The 22,045-nt window shown below is 42.7% G+C and overlaps 1 protein-coding gene across 21 annotated transcripts in view; it reads left to right on the top strand.

The window, feature by feature from the left end:
* TENM1 (teneurin transmembrane protein 1) overlaps nucleotides 1–22,045 on the top strand; it is a 780,745-nt gene that overhangs the window by 735,861 nt on the left and 22,839 nt on the right. For all 21 annotated transcript variants that reach the window (XM_058536663.1, XM_058536660.1, XM_058536662.1 and 18 more), the window contains 3 exons: nucleotides 619–1,129; nucleotides 12,778–12,950; nucleotides 14,496–14,731. In XM_058536663.1, coding sequence (XP_058392646.1) covers nucleotides 619–1,129; nucleotides 12,778–12,950; nucleotides 14,496–14,731 — 920 coding nt within the window. The remainder of the gene's footprint in view (nucleotides 1–618; nucleotides 1,130–12,777; nucleotides 12,951–14,495; nucleotides 14,732–22,045) is intronic.

Here is a 22,045-nt window from a genome sequence, read left to right as displayed (position 1 = left end):
GGCCAGAGGAACCAAGAATGGGCAACTTGGTCGATATGACTTTTGATCATTATTTCCAATGTTTTCCTGGATAATTAGTTTTATAGTTATTTTGCTAATTTGTATCTTTCATTCAAGGCAAATCTAATGTTTATTCCAGTTATCAAATTTGATGTTCTGAATCATTGTTGCACTTATAGACTTAGTGTACGTTGACAAGGTGACGATGGGAATTAACCAAAGAAAGGTCCTCTAGGCACAGTAGGATTGGAAAGCCCTAAGATCGTTCCTACAAGCCTTGACAAGCATAAGTCTCATGGATTTCCAGCCAAATTTTGTGTGGCTGTCATTATTTGCTGTTTTTGTATCTTGCAATACAATAGACACTGAACAGCAGGATTGAGGATTTCACAAAATTGGTGTTAACTGAGATAATTACATCTTACTGTTCATCTTCAGGGGTACTGACTCCAGAATTTTGAATAAGTTTCATATTTGTTGAGGAGGGCATGCAGAGAATCTTGGTTCACTTATTGTTACTTTTAAAATGATTCTTGATGCACAGTGATTTCTGTATATGGTATGTTCATATAAATACTTGTGATGACAATTATTAAAATCATGGTCTTCCCCCCACAGGTGATGGTGGCTATGCGAAAGATGCAAAGATGAAAGCCCCTTCCTCCTTAGCAGTGTCACCTGATGGTACCCTTTATGTGGCAGACCTTGGGAATGTTCGGATTCGTACCATTAGCAGGAACCAAGCCCACCTGAATGACATGAACCTGTATGAGATTGCTTCACCTGCTGATCAGGAGCTCTACCAGTTTACTGTCAATGGAACCCACCTGCACACCTTGAACTTGATAACAAGGGACTATGTGTATAATTTCACCTACAATGCTGAAGGTGACTTGGGCGCAATTACCAGCAGCACCGGCAATTCTGTGCACATTCGCCGTGATGCAGGCGGAATGCCCCTTTGGCTTGTGGTCCCTGGCGGGCAGGTGTACTGGCTGACTATAAGTAGCAATGGAGTCCTGAAAAGAGTGTCAGCCCAAGGCTATAATCTGGCCTTGATGACCTATCCAGGAAACACAGGACTTCTGGCTACCAAAAGTAATGAAAATGGATGGACAACCGTTTATGAGTAAGTTTCTCATTCTCAACATAGGCTTTGTTAGGTTTTTATTTGAAATTGCATTATAGTGGGAAAATGGCTTAGTAATTGCTGGGTATTACATGCTATTTTTTCCTAACAACCACAATAAAAAAATGAAAAGTCAAGGAGAAAATTTTACCCAACTCCTAGGGTTCGGACCCATTTCTCCAGAGCACTTTTGCAGAGCATAATAAAAAAAACGTAGACTGAATGAAGAATCAAGTGCAGCACTGCAGGAGACAGGAATGAGGTGGAAGTCCCTGTACTCAAGAAATTTATAGCATAGCTGGGAAAACAAGGTAAAATTTCATTTAAATAACAAACTAGAAAATAGTTCTAAAGCAGAAAGGAGCAGTGTGGTTTAACTAGTATTTATTGATCCCTGTGGGGTTTAATGAATGAATAAATGAACGTGTTCCCAGCCCAGCCCAGCCCAACTCAGTATAAGTTGCTGTGGGAGGTAAGAGAGAAGTTCGAATATAAGAATTGGACCCTGGAAAGCAAGTGTGAAATGATGTGGGGCAAATGCTGAACAGGAGAGGCTGCCTTCATTGGCTGCTTCTGTGAAATGTGGAGCCAAATGCTCCTGTACCAGCTTGGGCTTCCTTGGTTTCCCTGTACAAATCAAAGAATCCGGCACACTTTGGCATTCACAGACTGGATCTGTGATAACTTTGTTTAACACAGGATGTGTCTGACAGCAAGCTACTGGGAGGCGTCATGGCATGGAAATAGAGACCATTGTCCTTGCCTTTTAAAGTGTAGACAACCTTGTTTGCAAGTCAACCCATTTAGAAAGCTAGTGTACCAGCACTCGGCAAGCATCTTTCCCACAAAGGAAGGTGCTGAATCTTTAAACAATAATTGAATGAAGATAATCCCTGGAATCTGAACCCAGAACTGAAATGGCATTAAAGTTGAAGAATGTGAGAAGTGGAGATATTCAGTATGAGGGGTTCCCAGTGTGACTATTCTGTGAGGATGTAGAGAATATGAAGAGAATATGTCCAGTCCCATGAAAGCCTCCTGAGGAAAGGGACAAAACAATTGGCCTTCAAGTTTTGGATCATTTCCCAAAGAAATGCCACTTATACAAAAGAGCTGGACAGCCATTTTTGTTTCACTTAGAAAAATGTATTCAGTTGTTTCTGTTACAAGTCTCCCTCTGTTTTTTGAAAAATTTCTCTTACATCTTAATAAGAAGAATAAAAGCCACTGCTCACTGAAGCTTTACTATGTGCCAGGTACTAGGCTAGGTGATTTACATACATTATTTTATTTGATCCCCAAAATAACAACATGGGATAAGTGCTCCTAGTATGCCTGCTTGATGGATGAGGAAACTGAGGCGCAGAATGGTTTACTTGTCCTGATTCACACAGATGTTCAGATGTCAAACTGAAACAGTCTGACTCAAGAGCCCACATTTTTTAATATACTACTCTTAAGAAAGACAAAGTTTCTAACGAGAATATCTTTTTAAAAAGTTCATGCGAGATCACCCTGCAGCTGAATTTAGACAAACAACTATTTTGAAAGCTAATAGTTGACTTCAGTCAAGCAATAAGAAATGGCTGAGGTATTAACTAGTTTTCAAAATAACCAATTCACCCATTCATTTATTTATCAAATCATCACATTGTGCACTTTAAATATATACAATTTTATTTGTCAATTATCCCTCAATAAAGCTAGAGAAAAAATACACAAGGTACCCAGTTCAACCGTGGTCATTTATTTATTCAACAAATATTTACTTAGCAGCTACTGTGTGCCAGACAGTGTTCTGATGCTGGGGATACAGCTGTGAACAAACCAGATGAAAATCTCTGCCTTCGTAGAGCTTACATTGGACTGGAAGGAGACAGGTAAAATGCACAGGACTTCAGATGGTGATAAATTCTATGCAGAATATAAAGCAGGGTAAGGGAGATCAAGAGTGTGGGGCAGAATGGGTTTCTATTTCGGGTTGGGCGGTCAGGGAAGGCCTCCCTAAGAAGGTGACATTTGAGTAAATACCTGTAGGAGGTGAGGGAGTAAGCCATATGGATATCTGGGGGCATGGAGGGGAGAGAACACTCCAGGCAGAGCAAACAGCAAGTGCAAAGGCCTTGCAGCAGGAAGAAACCTGACATGATCAAGGAATAGTAAGGCAGCCACTGTGACTGGAGTGGAGTGGAGTAAGGGGAGTGGGGAGATGAAATCAATAAAGTGTCCAGGGCTACTTCATGTAGCACCTTGGAGGCCTCAGTAGAGACTGACTTTCACTCTGAGTAAGAAGTGGAACCACTGAAGAGTTTTGAGTAAAGGAGTGACATAATCTGACCTACATTTTTAAAGAATCACTCTGTATTGAAAACAGACTATATGGTGGAAGCAAGGAAACTTAATGGTGGAGAGGGGAGGGGTTTGCAAATAATCCAGGCAAAGATGGTAACTTAGACCAGGAAGTGGGGCAGTAAGAAGTGGTACAATTCTCAATAGATTTTGACAGTAGATCTATCAGGACTTAATGACAGATTGGATGTGCAGTGTGGGAGAAAGAAGGGTAGAGAAAACTTCAAAGTTTTTGGCCTGAGCAACTGGATGGTGGACTTTCCATTTACCAAGATGGGGAAGACTATGCAAGAAGTGCATTATACTGGGTGGGAGATCGGGAGTTCAGGTTTGGATATGATCAGTTTGGTTAGGCATCCAAGTGAAAATATCAAGTAAGCAATTGGATATATGAGTCTGGAATTGAGGGGAGAGGCTGGAGATTCGAAATTTGGAGATCCAAATTTGGCATCCACCAGTGTTTAAATTGTATTTAAAGCCACAAGATGGGATGAGATCTCCACATAAGTGAGTGTAGACAAGGAAGAAAAGAGATCCTGATGACTGAACCTGGAGCACTTCAATGTTTACAGTTGAGGATATGAAGAGAAATCAGCAAGAAAGACTAAGAAGGAAAGTCCAGTGAAGTTGGAGGCAAATCAACAGGATGGGATGTCCTGGAGGCCAGGTAGAAGAGGAAGAAGTGATCAGCTGTGTCAAATACTCCTGATAAGCCAAGTAAGATAAGGACTGAGAATTGACTATTCAGTCTAGCGCTGAGGAGATCACTGTCTGCCTTGAGAAGAGCCAGCGCTGTGGTGCAGTGGAGGACAAAAGCCTGAGCAGAGCAGGTTTAACAGAGAATGGATACACACATGGTCATAGCAGTGTTATTCATAACAGCCAAGAAGTGTAAAGAACTCATGTCCGTCAAATCATGAATAGACAAACAAAATGAGATACATCCATACCATGGAATATTATTCATCTATGAAAAAGAATGAAATACTGACACATGCTACAACATGGATAAACCTCAAAAACATTATGCTAAGTGAAAGAAGCCAAACACAAAAGGACAAATATTGTGTAGTTCCATTTATATGAAATGTCCAGAAAAGGCAAATTCATAGAGGCAGAAAGTAGATTAGTGGTTGCCAAGAACTGGGGAGAGGAGTGAATGGAGAATGACTGATAATGAGTATGGGATTTATTTTGGGGGTGATGGAAATGTTCTAGAAGTGGTAGCAATGTTTGCACACATTGTGAATGTACTGAAAGCCACTGAATTGTATACTTTAAAATGGTGACTTTCATGGTTTGTGAATTATATCTCAATAATAATAAAAAGACAGCGACTGGGAGAAGAGAGATTGGAGACAGTGGGTAAAGAACTCTTTTGAGGAGCTTTGCTGTACAGAGGAGCAGAGAAATTGGAGCTGGAGGGGAAATGGAGTAAACAAAAGGCGTTTTAAAAAATGAGAGAAATAACAGTATATTTGTATGCTGATGAAAATGATCCAATACAGAGGGAAACATTGATGATGCCAGATAGAGAAGGGAAGGTTGTAGCCAGATCAGTGTGCCTGATTTTGACCGGTGGCACGTTGATGCAGGTGCTGTGTGGCAAGCAGGTTGCTTCCGGGGACTGGAGCCCAGGCTTTTACCAGGACTTGGCAGGCAGTGAGTGGAAAGGTATCCACTAACATCATTGCTGTCGAATAATCAATCTTGAACCGCTAATAGTTGAGAAACACAGGCATTCACATGGGGGTAATCACGGAATTTTATGGCCACTAAGAAACATTAGAGGTCATTTTACAAATGAGGAAACTGAGGCCCAGAATAGGGAAGTAACTTGCCCATTCACATTGCTAGTTGGCTGGGTCTCGAGCCAGGTCTTTGAGCTTCTAGTCCAGTGCTCTCTCCACTACTACCCCACTGCCTTCCAGAAAAAGGAGGAGGATTTGGGATTACAAGTGTGACCATGGGAAGTCCGGGGAGCTAGAAGATTTCCCCTCCAGTAGCAGGAAAAGAGGAGTAGGATAGCACCATGAGAGAAAGGGAGGCTGAATATCCATTTCTTCCTTCTCCCCTCTTCTTAACTCCAGTCAGGATTATGCTGAATCCTCTTGACCAAATAGCATCTGTGGAGAGGAGAAGGTTCTTCTTCCTCCTGAGGCAATCCATTCTGGTGCTGAACAGCAGTCCTCAATGAAACACTGCGCTGTCCCTTCTTATGGGCACATATGGGAATGAGCAATTTCCCAACCTACGTAATGTAACTAATTCTTCCTACAGTCTTCTCTGTACAAAATCTGACTTCTTTCACTTTTATCCTCCAGTGCTTTAGCCAGTTCTGAATACTCCTTCGAGTTTTTCCTTGTCCTTCTGAAGCTGGGGAACACAGAATTGGACCCACTATTCTAGTCAGGGTCAGAGCCATGCTGAGGTCTGTAGAGGTTGGCCGTGCCACTGCTACCAGGCACTCCTAAAAGAACTCGAGCATTTCTCTGAGGTGAGAAGGAGCCTGCCTTCTCTGGCCAAAGGGAACAAATTGTTTGCCAAGGTGGAAATAGAAATTCTCTTCTGAGATGAGAGACAGAGAAACAGAAACAGAAGCAAAATTTGGCAGGATGGAAGACTGCTGTGTAGAGGTAGCTAAGCCAGTAATCCATCCAACTTTCGATTATCTGTGGCAGTGGAGAGGACAAATGACACAGATGACCCTGAACAGTAGATAATTCAAATGGGATTTTAAAATCCATCTTGTGCAGTGGTAGTATACAGACTTGTATTGTGTAGTATGATGTTGTTTAAATAGTTCATTGATTTTAATAATTCCGTTTGACTTGGACCAGGATCAAAATTACACACCCCAAGTATTAGTACTTGATGCTTGACTGCCCCTAAATGTCCTGAGTGTCAGGGGAAAAGCTGACCACAAAGAAATGGCTAACAGGGAGGTGACTGTCAAGGCAAGAATACTGACCAAATGAGGCGGGGGTTCTGGCCCGAGGGGCTGGCGAGCTCCTAATTGCGATGACCCTGCCACAGTGGAGGTCGGAGGGAGAGGCCCGGCAACTCACACAGCTTGTTTCCCAAGCGTTTGCCTGGCAAGAGTTCTGCTGTACTAAACTGAAAAGGTCCCCGCCTGAGGCCAAAGCATCAGTTGTGTCACTGCTGCTGGTCCAGCTGAGCTGACAGTTCCTCAGGCCCTTGCCCTTTGTGGGAGCCCTCCACTGGAAGGAGACTGTGCATTTACATGATCTCTTGATCCCTAGTCTTCTGTATTCTCTCTGTTTCTGGACTTTGTTAGCACATCCCCCACTCCCACCCCACCCCTCCAAAAAACACCATTCACTGACAACTTGGAAAAGCCTTCATAATAGCTCTGGGTGGCTTCTAGGCTGTTTTACAAATGCTCAGTTTATGGAAGATGGCTAATGAGGGATTCTCCCTCCTCCTTGATAAGATTAGAAGGGAGGAGCAAGGTAAACAAGCCTTGTCTCTGGGTGAGATATTTGCCTGGGCATAGGATGTGATTCCCATGTAGAACTGGTTGTGTAAATGAAGTCAGTCCAAACACATCAAAATGTTTCCAATGCTTTCTAGAATCTCAGAGTAGGGAGGGAACTAAGGCACCATGTGGTCCAGCCCCCTGCCTCTAGGCAGGCAAAGGATTTCAATTAAGCCAGAAGAACATAGAATTATCAACTGTTCCTTCAGGTCTCCAGAGAAAGAGACTCAATACATTTGCTCAGTCACCTCTCCATGTGCTTTATGCCCTTGATAAGGATCCAGAGTGGGCAGACAGAATTGTCGTGGGTCATGCTGAGGAGAACTGCAATAGAGACAGGGAGTGACTAGAAGAGAGGCTACTGGCAGAAAAGTCTTTCAGAGGCTGGTAGGGAAGATTAGCTGCTGCGCAAGACATCTATGTAGGCTGAGCCTGGCCTTCCAACACCACCATAGGTGGCTCCATCTGTTCTCTTACTACGTGAACTCTCATATCTACCCATCCTTTCCATCTCCACTGGAAGCATCCTATTTACCTCATTTAACAAGTATATATAGTGAGAATCTACTCTGTGCCAGATTCCAAGAATACAGTGATGAATGAGACACTGTGCCCTCCCTCTAAAGATTTGAGAGTTTACAACCTCGTAAGGAAGACAAGTCCCAGTGATAGGCAATCACAATACATTTAATAAAGGCAAGAAGCCACCATCTTCTGTTACACAAACTAAGGCTGCAGCCTCCCAACAGGTCTCCCTGCTCCATATCTCTCCTTCCAAGGTTCACTGCCACCAAAGCACTGCTTTAATCATACTGTTCTCCCTCTGAAAAGTTTTCTATGCCTCTCCAGTCTCTACTGACTACATGCTTTCCTCCAGAGGGTGGTATCCCGGTTCCCCCACGCTGTGGTTCCAACATGCCTTTCCAGCCTCATTTCCCACTACCCTCCTAGAGGAACCTTGTGTTCCAGCAACCCAGTTCTCTCAATGGACATTCCATCACCTGTATGCTTTTCTTCACGCCATTGCCTCTCTTTGGAATAACCACGCCCACCCCCAGCCCAATCTCTACCTATCAAGGGATTGATCTCTACCTACCTTCCAGGATTCAAATACCACCACCACCTCCTTCTCTTCCTTCTCCTCTTCTGCTCAGCCCAGCTGGAAATGACTTCTGCCTCCTCTGAGCTTCTATACCTCCTTGTTTACGGAAGTACATGGCAATATTCTGGCATTAGAGTAATTTGTGGGCATATCTTATCTGCCCCACTAGACTTTGAATTTTATTCAGCACTGTATCCTCAGTACCTGGCACAAGACTGATATTTATTGAATAAAGGACAAGTGAAGATAGAAGGGCATTATGGACTTGGAGCTGAATCATAGGAAGCCAAATGAAGTTATTGGTGAAGAAGGGGAATCCAGTATTTCCTAAAAAGTGCTTATTAGGTTGATCAGGTTTCTGGCCTGAGAGGGTAAAGAGGATCTGTTTCCTTTAAAAAAATGAGCAATGAATTTTCCTTCTACAGTCTAAAATATTTTCTTAAAAGCAAGGGTGGAGGAGCTCCTAGTTTTTACTCTGCATGGTTTAGCTCTGTCTTAAATTGTCCTCAAGGGAAAGGTCAGGGAAATATCAGACCAAATATATTTTTAATAATGTGTAAATATCATCTCCTCATCTAAACTATATGCTCCTCAAGGATGAGAATGAATTCTGAATTTCCTTTACAAATGTTTTCTTTGTTCCACGGGGGCATGTCTGTGCACGTGCACACTTGCACATGCACATGCATACACACACACAAACACGCATACACACACACATGCAAGTGCACACAACCTATCACAATACTGAGCAAAAGGGTGGTTACACTCAATACTTCACTGATCGGTGTACTGTGGGACCCTCATAGTGGATCTCTGTAAAATCAGGACAGGAAGGGACAATTTGATGGCAAATCTCCTCTTACCAAACCCACTTCCGATGACTATGAAGGCAACAGTCATTGGCTAATCGCACAATCCACCAGCCAGAATTTGCAAGCCTGGCTAAGCAAGTACTACTCCCTGCCTGGGGGAAGGAGAGGATTGCTACCATGTAGTGGCCTGGGGGGATCAGTTGCAGCATATTGGCTTATACTCTGCACCAAAGGATGCAGGCACCAAAGGGAAAGACACAGCATAAGAGATTTTGATTAAACTTGTTTCTTTGACATTCAGTCTGGAAACATGCATTCCTCTGTGAGAGAGGAAAACAACTCAAGCAAGCCATAGGAAATCAAAGGCTCCCTTTGTTTCTTATCTGCTTTTGAGCAATCTTTCCAAAGTTGTGGGAATTATCCACTGATGACACATCTGCCGATTGCTCTTCCTTTGGAAATGACCCCACAAGGAAGAGATGGGCCTATATGTTTAGACCCAGGGCCATATAAATGACTGAGCACATGAGAGAGGCCCCGCTGCAGATACCACCAAATGCGATTGCTTTGACTGTGGCTAGCAGAACTGGGGTGCGTATGTTGGGGTGTGGAGTGCTTTAGGGTTTCTTTTTTGGTTCCTTTAGTTTTATGGAGATATAATTGACATACAGCACTGTGTAAGTTTAAGGTATACAACATAATTACTTGACTTATATATATTGCAAAATGATAACCACAATAAGTTTAGTTAACATCCATCATCTCATATAGATACAAAAAAATATTTTTTTCCCTCTGATGAGAACTTTGAGGATTTACTCTCTTAGCAATTTTCATATATACCACAGAGCAGTGTTAACTATTGTCACCATGCTGTACATCACATCTGCAGTACTTATCTATCTTATAACTGGAAGTTTGTACCTTTTGACCCCCTTCTTCTAACTCCTTCTCCCCCCACCCCACCTCTGGTAACCACAAACCTGATCTCTTTTTCTATGTTTGTTTTTTTTTTTTTTTAGATTCCACATATAAATGAGCTCATACACTATTTGTCTTTCTCTGTCAGACTTATTTCACTTAGCATAATGCCCTCAAGGTAGAGTGCTTTGTTTATGACAGAGTTGAAGTGAAATGTACACTTTCAAATAAGGATGCCTCTTCAGCCACAGAAAGGAAATCAGGCAATATAACCTTCTAGCTACCCAGCAACTAGACAGGACCATGGGAAATTCTTCCTGGTCCCCAACACCATTGCCTCCCCCGCCAGGAAAAGACTAGGCGGCAGCCTCCCAGCTAGATCCATCTGGGTAGTTACAGTCTTATCCACGACTGTTTAGCTTTCCTCTCCAAATGTACTCCTGTCAATTTGGGGAGTGGGTATGGGAACAGACTATGTAGGAATGTGGCTGTGCCCTTGGGAATAAGCTTTTAAATATACAATCTCAGACAAAGAGTGCCAGTGACTGAGCTTGAAAGGTGTTTGGGGGAGGTGGGCTTAGGAAACCAGATTTATCCACAGGCCACTGCTAAGGTTCGTTGGCATTTTGGCCCTTGTACCTCTGTTCATGGATGGCTCAGTTAGCATCTGATCTTGTCATCTTGTCCTGAGGAGTGGACACAACTACTGCCCTCACCTTGAGATTAAATCTTGCTTTAAACTAAGAGGCTATACAACTGAGAGAGAAGGAAACTTCCCCAAGCTGGAAAGCCCATTGGGAACCTGCATGCAGAGCATCTTAGGTCAGATTTCCTGGAGGAATGATGAAGAGTAACCTTGCCAAGGGTTGAGGAAACCCCTTAGAAATCAAGAAAGGGAAACCGATGAGGCAGAGTTGCTGGCGATGGATGTGAAACAGAGAGGAGTTGCCTGGTAATCCAGGCTGTGGGGCCACAATCTCTGAAGTGAGGAAGGCCCGCAGCAGCTTCCTTCTTTCTGCTGCCTGGAAACTCCTCCCTATAGGGAGAAGCAGGTTGGTACCTTGGGAGAATCAAGGCTGGGCATTGTTTTCTTCTCCTGAGAGGAAGACCAGGCAGACAAGGTTGGGGCTTTGCTGGACATTCAAGCCCTTCTACGTCCCTTTCTCATCAAGAGCCTGCTTCTTGCAGCCACAGAGCCCCAGAGCAGGCCATGGGCAAACAGGCTGAGCAAGAGGGAGGATTTTGCCATTAACCCCAGGCACAAACAGCACCCTTTCCTTGATAACAGCAGCCTTTCCTTGATAACGAGGCCTTAGCTGCATAATACCAACATGCCAATAACCATTTTGGCTAAAATCCATTTAAGCAAAGGGTGCACCCAATTAAACAACTAGAGCTTGGCATATCTATGATGTCAAATGACCTATTTGATTTTTTTCCTTTGCATATATGACTGTTTTACCTGATAGCACATGTGTGTGCACACACACACGCTCATGTACACACAGAACTGGAGACGGCATTGGGTATAGCCTCAAGTTTAGTTCTGTCCTATAAAATAAGGTCCAGCCCCTTTTCCCAAGCCTACCAAAGGCTAGTCTAGGTTTTAAAATTTGAGCAACTATCCAAGCTGAGTTCTTTAAAACCTAGTGGATTAACACTGACTCATTTGGCACAGTTGTTGGGGGAGAGGGTAGTAGAGCCAGCCTCCACCATTGTGTCCAGGCTGTATCCTGCCCACTTTGGGTAAAAAGAATATAATTGTTTAACATTTTAAAAGCAAGTAGGGGCCGGCCCCGTGGCTTAGCCGTTAAGTGCGTGCGCTCTACTGCTGGCGACCCGGGTTCGGATCCCGGGTGCGCACCGACACGCCGCTTCTCCGGCCATGCTGAGGCCGCGTCCCACATACAGCAACTAGAAGGATGTGCACCTATGACACACAACTATCTACTGGGGCTTTGGGGGAAAAAGTAAATAAATAAATAAAATTATAAAAAAAAAGCACATAAAAGTGCTTAAATATTTTGTAATTTGCAACTTGAAAACAGTAATGGGTTTCCAAGTGCATGTCTTTACTTTTAATGAAGTGTTTATTTTTCATGGTTCTATTGGCAATGAAAGAACAGCTCCACATCAAAAGCCTTCAGGGAAGCAGTTTCCATTTGGAGGACAGTGAGATTGCCAATCATTCTGATTTTTTTTTAAAAGGTAAATTCACCAGACTATATATCTAGATATAGGTTATTGCCTATTATCCCAGGTTATTATTTTTTTTTTGTCTCTTACTCATATAGGCAAATTACAACACATTATGTACTATACTCTAAAAAGATAAAAAAAATTAAGTGACATTGAGATCAGGGGGCTCCAGAATGTTTTAATGAACGTTTCCATTATCCTCTGTGCTTGTTCATTTTGTTGGAAGAATGATCCATTCATTTCAAATTTGGCAACTTAAACAGCAGCAAATATAATTTTCCTATCACAATACAAAATCAGTTTATTGGCCTTCTCAGGCTTTGGGGCCGGGCCGGGGCGGGGTGGGGGGGGTGGGGTGGCATTTGTGCCTCCTTTTCCTTTGCCAACAGCACCCTCTGCTGGCGTTTGTTATCCATCGCGTCTAATGGGATCGACCCACATTGCAAATGGAGGCCTCCCTGCAACATTGCACACAGCAGGACATGATTTATAAATCAGTTTTCCACCCGGGTGATTCATTACCAGATATATTTTTTCTGTAAAACAGCACAGCTCAAGGAAGTCATCAAGAATTCAGAAGCTGCAAAAAATACCTTCATTTGATTAATCATCTCTCTGACCTTTTTCTTCTTATTGAACAAGGTTAATAATACTTGTTATTGCTCAGAGTTAAACTGTATTAGCTGCCAAGTGATTTTGATTTTGCAAAGGCCTGTTATCACTGCCAAGAGGCTTCAGAGTTGGGATTGGTTACATTCCTCAGGTATGACCCCGAGGGACATCTGACCAATGCAACATTTCCCACTGGAGAGGTCGGCAGCTTCCACAGTGACCTGGAGAAGCTGACAAAAGTGGAGCTAGATACTTCCAACCGTGAAAACGTCCTCATGTCAACCAACTTGACAGCAACTAGTACCATATATATTTTAAAACAAGGTAAGAATGTTTCCAGCTTTCTCTGACTATAGTAGCACCCATCTTAACTTCTACCGTCAGACCTCTGCACACTGTTAATAAATAGAATTCACTTCTGGCTGAGAAGATGGCTTCTTCTCCCTATTTTCCAGCTATGGATGCTGAAACCCAGACAAAATCACACCTTTCACAAAGTGCACGTAGCAACATTGGGCCACATCTCTGTGGGAGTTATGAGGTTAAATCCCTGCCAAATCTGCTCTTCCAGCAAGTCATTTCCCAACACCCAGCTGTTTGGAAAGCTCCTTTAGGCTCTCATTAGGTTATATTAAAAAAATGAAGTCTGTGCCCCACCTGAGACTGGCATTCTAGATCAGTGCTGACATGGGTGAATAAAAAGGATGAATTAGGAAACACTGAGCAAGAATATAAGTGAAATGAGTGAAATATAAGTGAAAAGCTCATTCTATTCAAAGAGAAGAGAGTAAGAAAGAACCGAAGAAAAACAAAAGGAGGGAGAGAAGGAAGGGGGGATGGGGGAAAGAGAGAGAGAGAGAGAAGAAAGGAAGAAAGAAAGAAAGGAAAAGAAGGAAGGAAGGAAACAAGCAAGGAGGGAAGGAAGAAAGAAAGAAAAAGAAAGAAAGTAGGGGCCGACCCCGTGGCTTAGCGGTTAAGTGCTTGTGCTCTGCTACTGGCGGCCCAAGTTCGGATCCTGGGCGCGCACCGACGCACTGCTTCTCTGGCCATGCTGAGGCCGCGTCCCACATACAGCAACTAGAAGGATGTGCAACTATGACATACAGCTATCTACCGGGGCTTTGGGGAAAAAAAAAGGAGGAGGATTGGCAATAGATGTTAGCTCAGAGCCGGTCTTCCTCAGCAAAAAGAGGAGGATTAGCATGGATGTTAGCTCAGGGCTGATCTTCCTCACAAAAAAAAAAAAAGAAAGAAAGAAGGTAAGTTGGATTTGGAAGGAATGTTTTAGAAGCTGGGAAGTGGACACAGAGAAATTGTTTTCTCTCTGCCCAGTTATTAAGGACTCATTTTATTGTTCGGTTGTGAGGCCCAATGCAGAACTGTCCAACGTTTCGATCCACTCTAAAAGGGTCAATGGCAGCCTTTGTCAGTGTTATCATTGTGTGGGCACAGCAACTGTGCTGGTGTCCCCAGGCAGTAAGGATGCTGAGTTGAACTTCATAGTCTTCTCATTCTAGCTCCCAGCATAGCAAACTGAGGAGGCCAATCCACCAACTCAGAAAGGGAGTTTGTGAGGGAATTCTTCAAAAATGAAAAAGAAAAACAAAAACAAAAACTGCCTGCAGTATTAGACAGGAATCTTTTATCCAAGAAACAAGATATCCCAGCTGTGAAAATAACAAGACCCAAATGGACAGAGAGCGCATCTGACTGTCAGAGCGGTTGTCTAGCCCAGAAGGCAGTTAGGTCCACAGCGTCTCACCTGCTCATCCTTTCTCAAACTTGCCTTCTAAAGCTGAATTCGTCTCTCCTCTGTGTCCTGTACTTCCCTTTCCTCCCCCTCTTTCTCCTTTCTTCCTCTATCTACAGAAAATACTCAAAGTACCTATCGAGTAAGTCCAGATGGCTCCCTACGTGTCACCTTTGCCAGCGGCATGGAGATCAGCCTCAGCTCAGAGCCACACATCCTGGCCGGGGCGGTCAACCCCACCCTGGGCAAATGCAATATCTCGCTACCGGGAGAGCACAATGCAAACCTCATCGAGTGGCGGCAGCGGAAGGAGCAAAACAAAGGCAACATTTCAGCTTTTGAAAGGAGACTGAGGGTAAGGCTTGACCTTATACAAGATATGGAACCTTTATGTTTGAAAACCGCAGAGCCTCCCTAATCTAAAGTCCCATTTCTCCAAAGCTTTTCTAGGTGACTGACTAGTTTACACGGTATACTAATTCGAGAGACGGTGCTAATGACTGATAATGCGTCAGTATCCTTAAATGAACATTCCAATAGGAGCTTTCTTTGTCATTAGCCAGCTAAAATGCTCTAACAGTAGCAATTTCAGGCATCAAGAAAGTCTGGATGGAGAAATGTTTTTAGTCAGGAGGCCATCCAGAATCCCTCACAGCATGCCCTAGAGATGGTTATCAGGTCCACCACATTGACTCAGGTCCCTGCTTTAGGGTAGTTTATACTTTATTTGGAAAGACCGGGCAAGCACACACAGAAGGATGTGAGACATAAGGCAACATTTGGACAAAGGCAAGATAAAGGGAAAAATCAGTGAATGATATCATTGCCATAAATACATATTAAGAGGAAATTAAAGATTTGGGAGTTTTCAAGTCCTTACCAAGAATAGTTCACCACAGTTAACCAGCGATCTCTCACTCAAAATCGCCCTTCTGCAGCACATGAAGACTACAAACACCACAACACTCTGTCTACCTGTCCCTTCTTAACATTAACCAATGTTAGGATGACATGACCAACTTTCCAAATATAGTAACATTCAGTATCAGCCCCAGAGCAACTGCCAGCCTGAGGGAAACAATCACTCACTATTGAGGCCAGGCCTGCTTTGAGCACCTGTGTCATGCCTGGGATACCTGGAGTGCTTGCATTTTCTTCACTCACAGTGAAAATTGGCTCACAGTGAAAATATGGTAACCTTTAGGCTGTGGAAATGCAATGCCAAACAACCACCTGATTCCAGCAAGAAGCAGCCAAACCGGTCATATGGCATGATACGGACAAAATAATCCACAACAATGCTCACTTTTCAATCAGTTCTATTGGTGACACTTAGACACAGACTTCAGTGGGTGTTTTTATTTTGGGTTTTTTTTTTTTAATTTAATTTATTTATATTTTTCCCCCAAAGCCCCAGTAGATAGTTGTATGTCATAGCTGCACATCCTTCTAGTTGCTGTACGTGGGACACGGCCTCAGCATGGCTGGAGAAGCGGTGCGTCGGTGCGCGCCCGGGATCCGAACCCTGGGCCGCCAGCAGCGGAGCGCGCGCACTTAACCGCTAAGCCACGGGGCCGGCCTCAGTGGGTGTTTTTTTAACAACCACTAAAGTTGTCTACATGCACAAGTCAGTTTGTATGTTTTGAGTCTATTGACCAGTCTCTAATAGAATAGTTACCAGATATGCCACTGAATTGAGAAGTAAAACAAGTCCAAATAGTCGAACTTCTCTGTGTGGGTAGCAGTGAGGGTTTCTATCCGAGTTCTTCTAGCAATGGGATCTCCTGGGTGAACCCTGGATGGGGAAGTTAGATGTCTTGGCCTTGACACCCAGTTTTACAACTGGCTTAAGGAATGCCTTTATTTTCTTCACCTGTGAAAAGAAGATACTGTACTAGAGAAAAGTAAGAATTATCTACATATAGCTAATCAACTTCATGGATTCACCACAGAAAAATTTTACCGAATATGTGATCTCTTAGTGCCTCCCCCAGCTTATAGCCTCAGTAAAACATTATGAACCATATCATACACTATGTGACTTTGGGATTTTCCATTCTTTAGGATAACCCATCCTATACTATGTGATTTGGGGATTTTCCACTTTCTAGGATAACCCACCCTGTTTTCTCCCCTCCATATGTACAGATAATGGAGAGAGACTATAAACTATGATTTACACCTCATATCCCAAATTGTTGTTAATGTTGACAAGCTAATGGTCATAAAACATTTGGAGGCTCTTTAATGTTAAGGAGTAGAGTGAAGTGTTATTTAGTTAATACTATTTATAATTGACCCATTTCCCATCCTGTGGTAGAGTTGAGCAAGTTTATGAAATGGCTTATAAGGGTGACGAATGCACGCCTCTGTGTGACTTCTAGGGTACTTCCTGAGGTCCTGGGACTGGAGAATGGATCCCCATATTGGCTAGGTGGTGTTACTGTGGCCCTAGCAATCTAACAACAATAACAATCCTTTACATGTATTTAGTGCCTTCGAGTTAACAACATGCTTTCAAAGCCAGGATTTTATTTGATCACCACAACCATCAACTGTTGTTATTCCCAATTTACAGATAAGGAGACTAAGGCCCAGAGAGGTTAAGTGATTTGCCCAAAGTCAAACAGCTATTAAGGATCAGAGCCAGCACTAAAATGCAGGTCTTTGCCTAGTGCAGCACTCTTTCCACTACATCATGCTGTGCTGCCTTGTTCCTTAAAATAATTAATCTATAAATCATTGCCCCACTCAGTGGAGCCACCTTGGCAGGGCCTGACTCCTTATTTCAATGCTGACAAAAGGAGACAAATAATCGACTCTAATATACTGGCAAGTGTGGGTGGTGTGGGACAACTGGCTGGCCTCCAGGCAGGGAAAGTGTGGAGGAGGCAAGAGGAAGGAGGCTGTTTAACTGGTTAATTCTTACCTGCTCTCCCCATCCTTAGGCATTTTTGTTTATGCTGCTGCCTCAGTTTCCCCAGATGAGGCACATCTGATTTAATGGAATGAATATGCTCCTAAAAAGTAGATGTGAATCCAATTTTGACAAGGCAAATTCTCTTTCCCTTCTGACTTTATTATTTCGGAGATGGTGCCCCTTCACTTCTGGTAGCTTTTCAAGGGGCAAGCTGATGACACATGAGACGTAACTCTCTTCCTGGGCTGAAAACACAGTTACCCATTTGTAAGCACACAGGTGAAGAATAAACCTCTCTGATGCCTTCAAGTACTTTGAGACCTTGGACTGAATCATTTATTTCTCCTCGTGGAGCAGCCATTCCAGAGTGAGGGCAAGTAGGGGTACCAGAGCTTTTGAGACAGAAGACCAGGTTCAGACAGTCACACAACATAGAAACCCCTGCTGTACTGTGGGAGACAGGGCTCCTCTTTATAAAAGCACACAAAGGTGTGATTGTAATTTTTCAATGTGCTTGAGCAGCAAGTCATAAAACACTAATTGTTCAGGCACAAAATGCCAGGTTCATTTAAAGGCCCATTTGGTAAGATGATGGACGTTCGAAAAAGCTACCTATGACATCCATTCCAGACCTTCTAGCTGGAAAGGAAAAATCAGAAAAGGATAGACCTCTGTTGGAGACAAACCAACAAGAGTTGCTTTTCTCCGATGATCGGTGATTTTTTTTTTCATACAAAGTCAGGGTCCCCTTCAAGGTGAGGGAGGCAAACTGCTGGGACGCGTGATATCCTGCTCAGCCTGAGCAGGCGAGGGATTTGTTACCTCTGGGCCATCCTGCACCAGCTGCATTAAGTGAAATAAATCACATTAACATCCTGAAATTTCATTTATTTTAAAAATCCATTTCCCCCCAACCTGGGTTGTGTTTGAATCATCTTCCCTGCAAAGTACTTTCACATCCAGTTCATGTATCTTCTCATCTGCTGCATCAATCTGTCCCCATAAATACATTTCCCCGGACAATAGAGAAATTAGAGTGCAGATAACAATAGAGGCAGTTGTAAAAGAATTGGACAGTCACCAAAAGCAAACTGTTTTAGGAACTTACATCCAGATTGCACCTTGCTGGGTCCATGGATAATAATGCTGTTATATGAGGCTTATCCCAGCATTGGATCCCAGAGCTCTTTACAAGATTTCACAGACTGAGATGTGAGGTTACAGCAAAACCCTAGAACTGCAGCCTTCTTTATTAAAAAAAAAAAAAAAAAAAAAAAAAAATCCAGGAAGCTTAGAACTTCAAACCAAAGTCATAAAATCAAGTAAGATGATTATATGTTTACAAACAAAATGAAGCAAAGACTAATCTAAAACCCTCACAACTGATTTTTTTTCTCTCGACCCAAAGATAACTGAGAATGGGATAGATTGGTTTTCAAATGCAACATGTGAATGTTCATATGTGATCTGAGCTCTGAAAGGAGGAACAGGCCTATTTGAAACACAAGGTCCCAGGCTGACAAATGATGGGGAATTTGGGAGGCAGCCAAGAGGGTTCCAGCATCTCCCTCCATTCTCAGAAAATGCCTTTGCTGACAGGGCGCTCAGCTTCAGGCTGTTCAAAGTTGGAGTTTGCATTAGCTTCACAGTATTTTAACTTCCTTCTCCCCAGGTTTGCTGGAGGGATTCATTTTGTGAAAATTTAGATACGGAGCCTGCTTGCAGATAGATTAATCTATTTTAAAAATGTATCTGTAGTTCTCAGCCCTAAGTAACAGTGCATCTACCCCTAAGGAGTTATCTGGAGACAGGAGATTTCAGGCATCAAGGCCACTGGGCAGTGTTGATTTTTTGGGTCAGGGGATTCTTGGGGCCTTCAAATCATAGAAACTACTGTATTTGTTAATTTTGGGTCAAGTCCACTAAGATAACTAGAAAACATTATTTCACGTGTATGTAAGCATTAATGATTTGGTATGAAAAATTTTAAATATCTAATGTGTGGTTACACAGATAAATTCACCAACAGAAAAGTATTTAAGCAAGAGCAAATTAATATAGTGCGAAAAGTGTCCAAGTTAAATGGTACGGCAGAAGTCAGGTGAGAAGTGTGCAGGAAGGAAAATAATTTTCCCTCTACCCTTCTAGGTTCTTGGCTGAGACCCCCCTGTAATAAAAGACAGACTAACAGGAGAAAAACAAACAGAAGTTTAATAATATGTATGCCTCCTGTATACATGGCAGAAACCCTGAAAAACTGAGTAACTTGTAGAAATGGCCCAAGCCACAGCCTTAAACACCATCTCCAGCTAAAGGGAAAAGAAGATATTGGAGGTGGGAGGCCGGTTATGGGAGGTTATCAGGCAAAGTACAGTAAACAAGGGTAAGGTTGTCATGCAGATTTAAGTCATTGCCTTCTCCATTGATAAGAGTTTCTAGAGATTTAGTCACCCTCTTCTTCCTGGTACAGAGAAGGAGACACCCCTACAGATGGAGATTTCCCTTGTATAAATGTAAATTGCTCTTACAAAAGGGTAACTTCTACTTAGTTTTCAGAGCTTTTCTTGTGTCTGCTGTTTCTTAAAAATAACCAGCTTAAAATAATCCTTATACCAAAGAGGCATATTTTTGGGTGGCAAATTCTGTTCCCCTTCAGAGGAATGAGTAAGATTTTGAGGAAGAAGTGGTATGCCTATAATTTTTCACCACTTTTCCCATGTATAAAATGAGGGATATGGGCTGTGCAACCTCTATTATCGGTAGTATTATTACCATTAATCATAATTACAGCAGCTAACATTTGTTGAGGTCTTACTATTTGTATTGCCATATATTAACTCATTTACTACTCATAACACCTTATCAAGAGGGTTCTATTATTATCATTCTCATTTTACAGATGAAGAAACTGAGGCACAGAGAGGTCGCACAACTAGTAAGTGGTGATATCAGGATTTGAACCCACACAGTCCAGCTCAATAGCCCATGTCCTAAGATCCCTTCTGGCACTAAGATCTTGTGGGTCGGCAAGATAGAGACTTGGGAGTAAAAAGGAAAAAAGAGAAAAAGGTAAAAGGAAATTCCAGATGGAATAGTAGAGGCTGATGCTAACACTGAATACATGCCCTGTTCTTTTGTAGGCAACTCTGCGAAATAAAAGCAAGCCTAAGTAGGTTTTTCATTGCCAACCTAGCAATATCAGTAAAAAATAAAATCAGTAGAATTGTATTGATTGATTTCTCAAAATTAAGTACTAATTACCTTAAAACCAGTGAGGATAGAGTAGCATGTACTAATTATAATCAACTGCGGCTTTTCTATCCAATCTCATAACTTCATGGAAATTAAATGCAGTGCATCTCCCAAACTGTGAGGTGGTTGTTTGGCCCATCTCACTAATTCGGCAATTGCTTCAGCAAAAATTAAACAGGTAACTCAGTTGCATTGTGAGCTGAAATGCTGGACAGCATCCTTGAAAATGCAGCCTTCTCCTCCTTGTAGAAGAAAGAAAATGAATGGCTGTGAGCATAGCTTAGAATTCAGCACATTGTGTGTGTGTGTGTGTGTGTGTGTGTGTATTCAGTTGAACCGTAGCAAATTGCCCTTTTTGTAGGCCAAAAACAGTCAAATATGAGCAGTTGCCTATAGATCAACCTAATGTATCTATCCTACTGATTGAATGACTCTCAAATTGGAAGGGTTGATCTCTTAAGCAATTAACACACAAACTACTAGGAAAGAGCAAGAAAAGGCCCTGAGGGGAAGCAAAGGACACTTTCCTTTGGAGCTTCTGCCTGTACCCACCCTTCACAGGCACTTTGATTTCTGCTGGCAATACAACCCATGGCTCCCTGGAGCACACTCCTCCCTTTTTCCTTTCTAGTCCAAGTATGAATAAAAAGCAAGGCTTTCTCCTTGCTTCTCCTTAGCAAAGCTGAAAAAAATGTAAGGGAAACCAAAGGATAAATTAAAGCATAGATACTTCTTCCCCTATTAAAAAAATTACCAAGTCCAGCTTTCTTACCCCAACATACAGTTCCTCAGTTGCCAAACTCAAAGGTCTTGTTCAATGTGCAACCTGTCCAAAGAGACCATTTTCAACTTGGGACCGTTCCCAAATTTCAACCCTTTCTTTGCCCCTTTCTTTTCCAAGGCAAGGATTGGTGTAGACTGTTTGGAGGAAGAGTGGAAATAAGGATGGATGGCCCACACTTAAGTCAAGGACTATTATTGTATTTTAGGCAAACAAGCACTTGTATGAATGTGGAGCATTCCCAACCTTGCCCATGACCCCAGCAGTCAGAGGCAGTCAGCCTAGTTCTGATTACTGCCATAGAGGCTGGAGGCACATAAGCACTCAAGAAGGAAGGTGGGAGATCTCACCTGGAAAAGCATTCTCCTTCCCAGCCTTCTCACATGTGGTTTCCACAGGAGACTCTGCAGGGAACTCTGTGACATCTTTAATTCCTTCATCCCCTTTCAGCTCTCAGCCAAATTTTACATTACCTTCCCTTTTGGGTTCCTGGACACAATTTCAATTTGAGTAGGGGGGTAGTTCCCCATACCAACAAGCAATTATTGGGACACCAGCTGGGTGTCCTACAATTCAACTCAATTCTGACACTATTTATGGGGAGATAACATCAGATTCCATGGGTTAAGGACCAACCCTCCACCTCAGACACCAATCTCAAGCCCAGGTTATTACCTGTGCTTCTGACCTGCTGGCTATAAATCAGAGGTTCCCAA

The sequence above is a fragment of the Diceros bicornis genome, chromosome X (genome assembly GCF_020826845.1).
Source record: "Diceros bicornis minor isolate mBicDic1 chromosome X, mDicBic1.mat.cur, whole genome shotgun sequence".
NCBI classification, from domain to species: Eukaryota; Metazoa; Chordata; class Mammalia; order Perissodactyla; family Rhinocerotidae; genus Diceros; species Diceros bicornis.
This window is presented reverse-complemented; position numbering and strand designations above follow the sequence as displayed.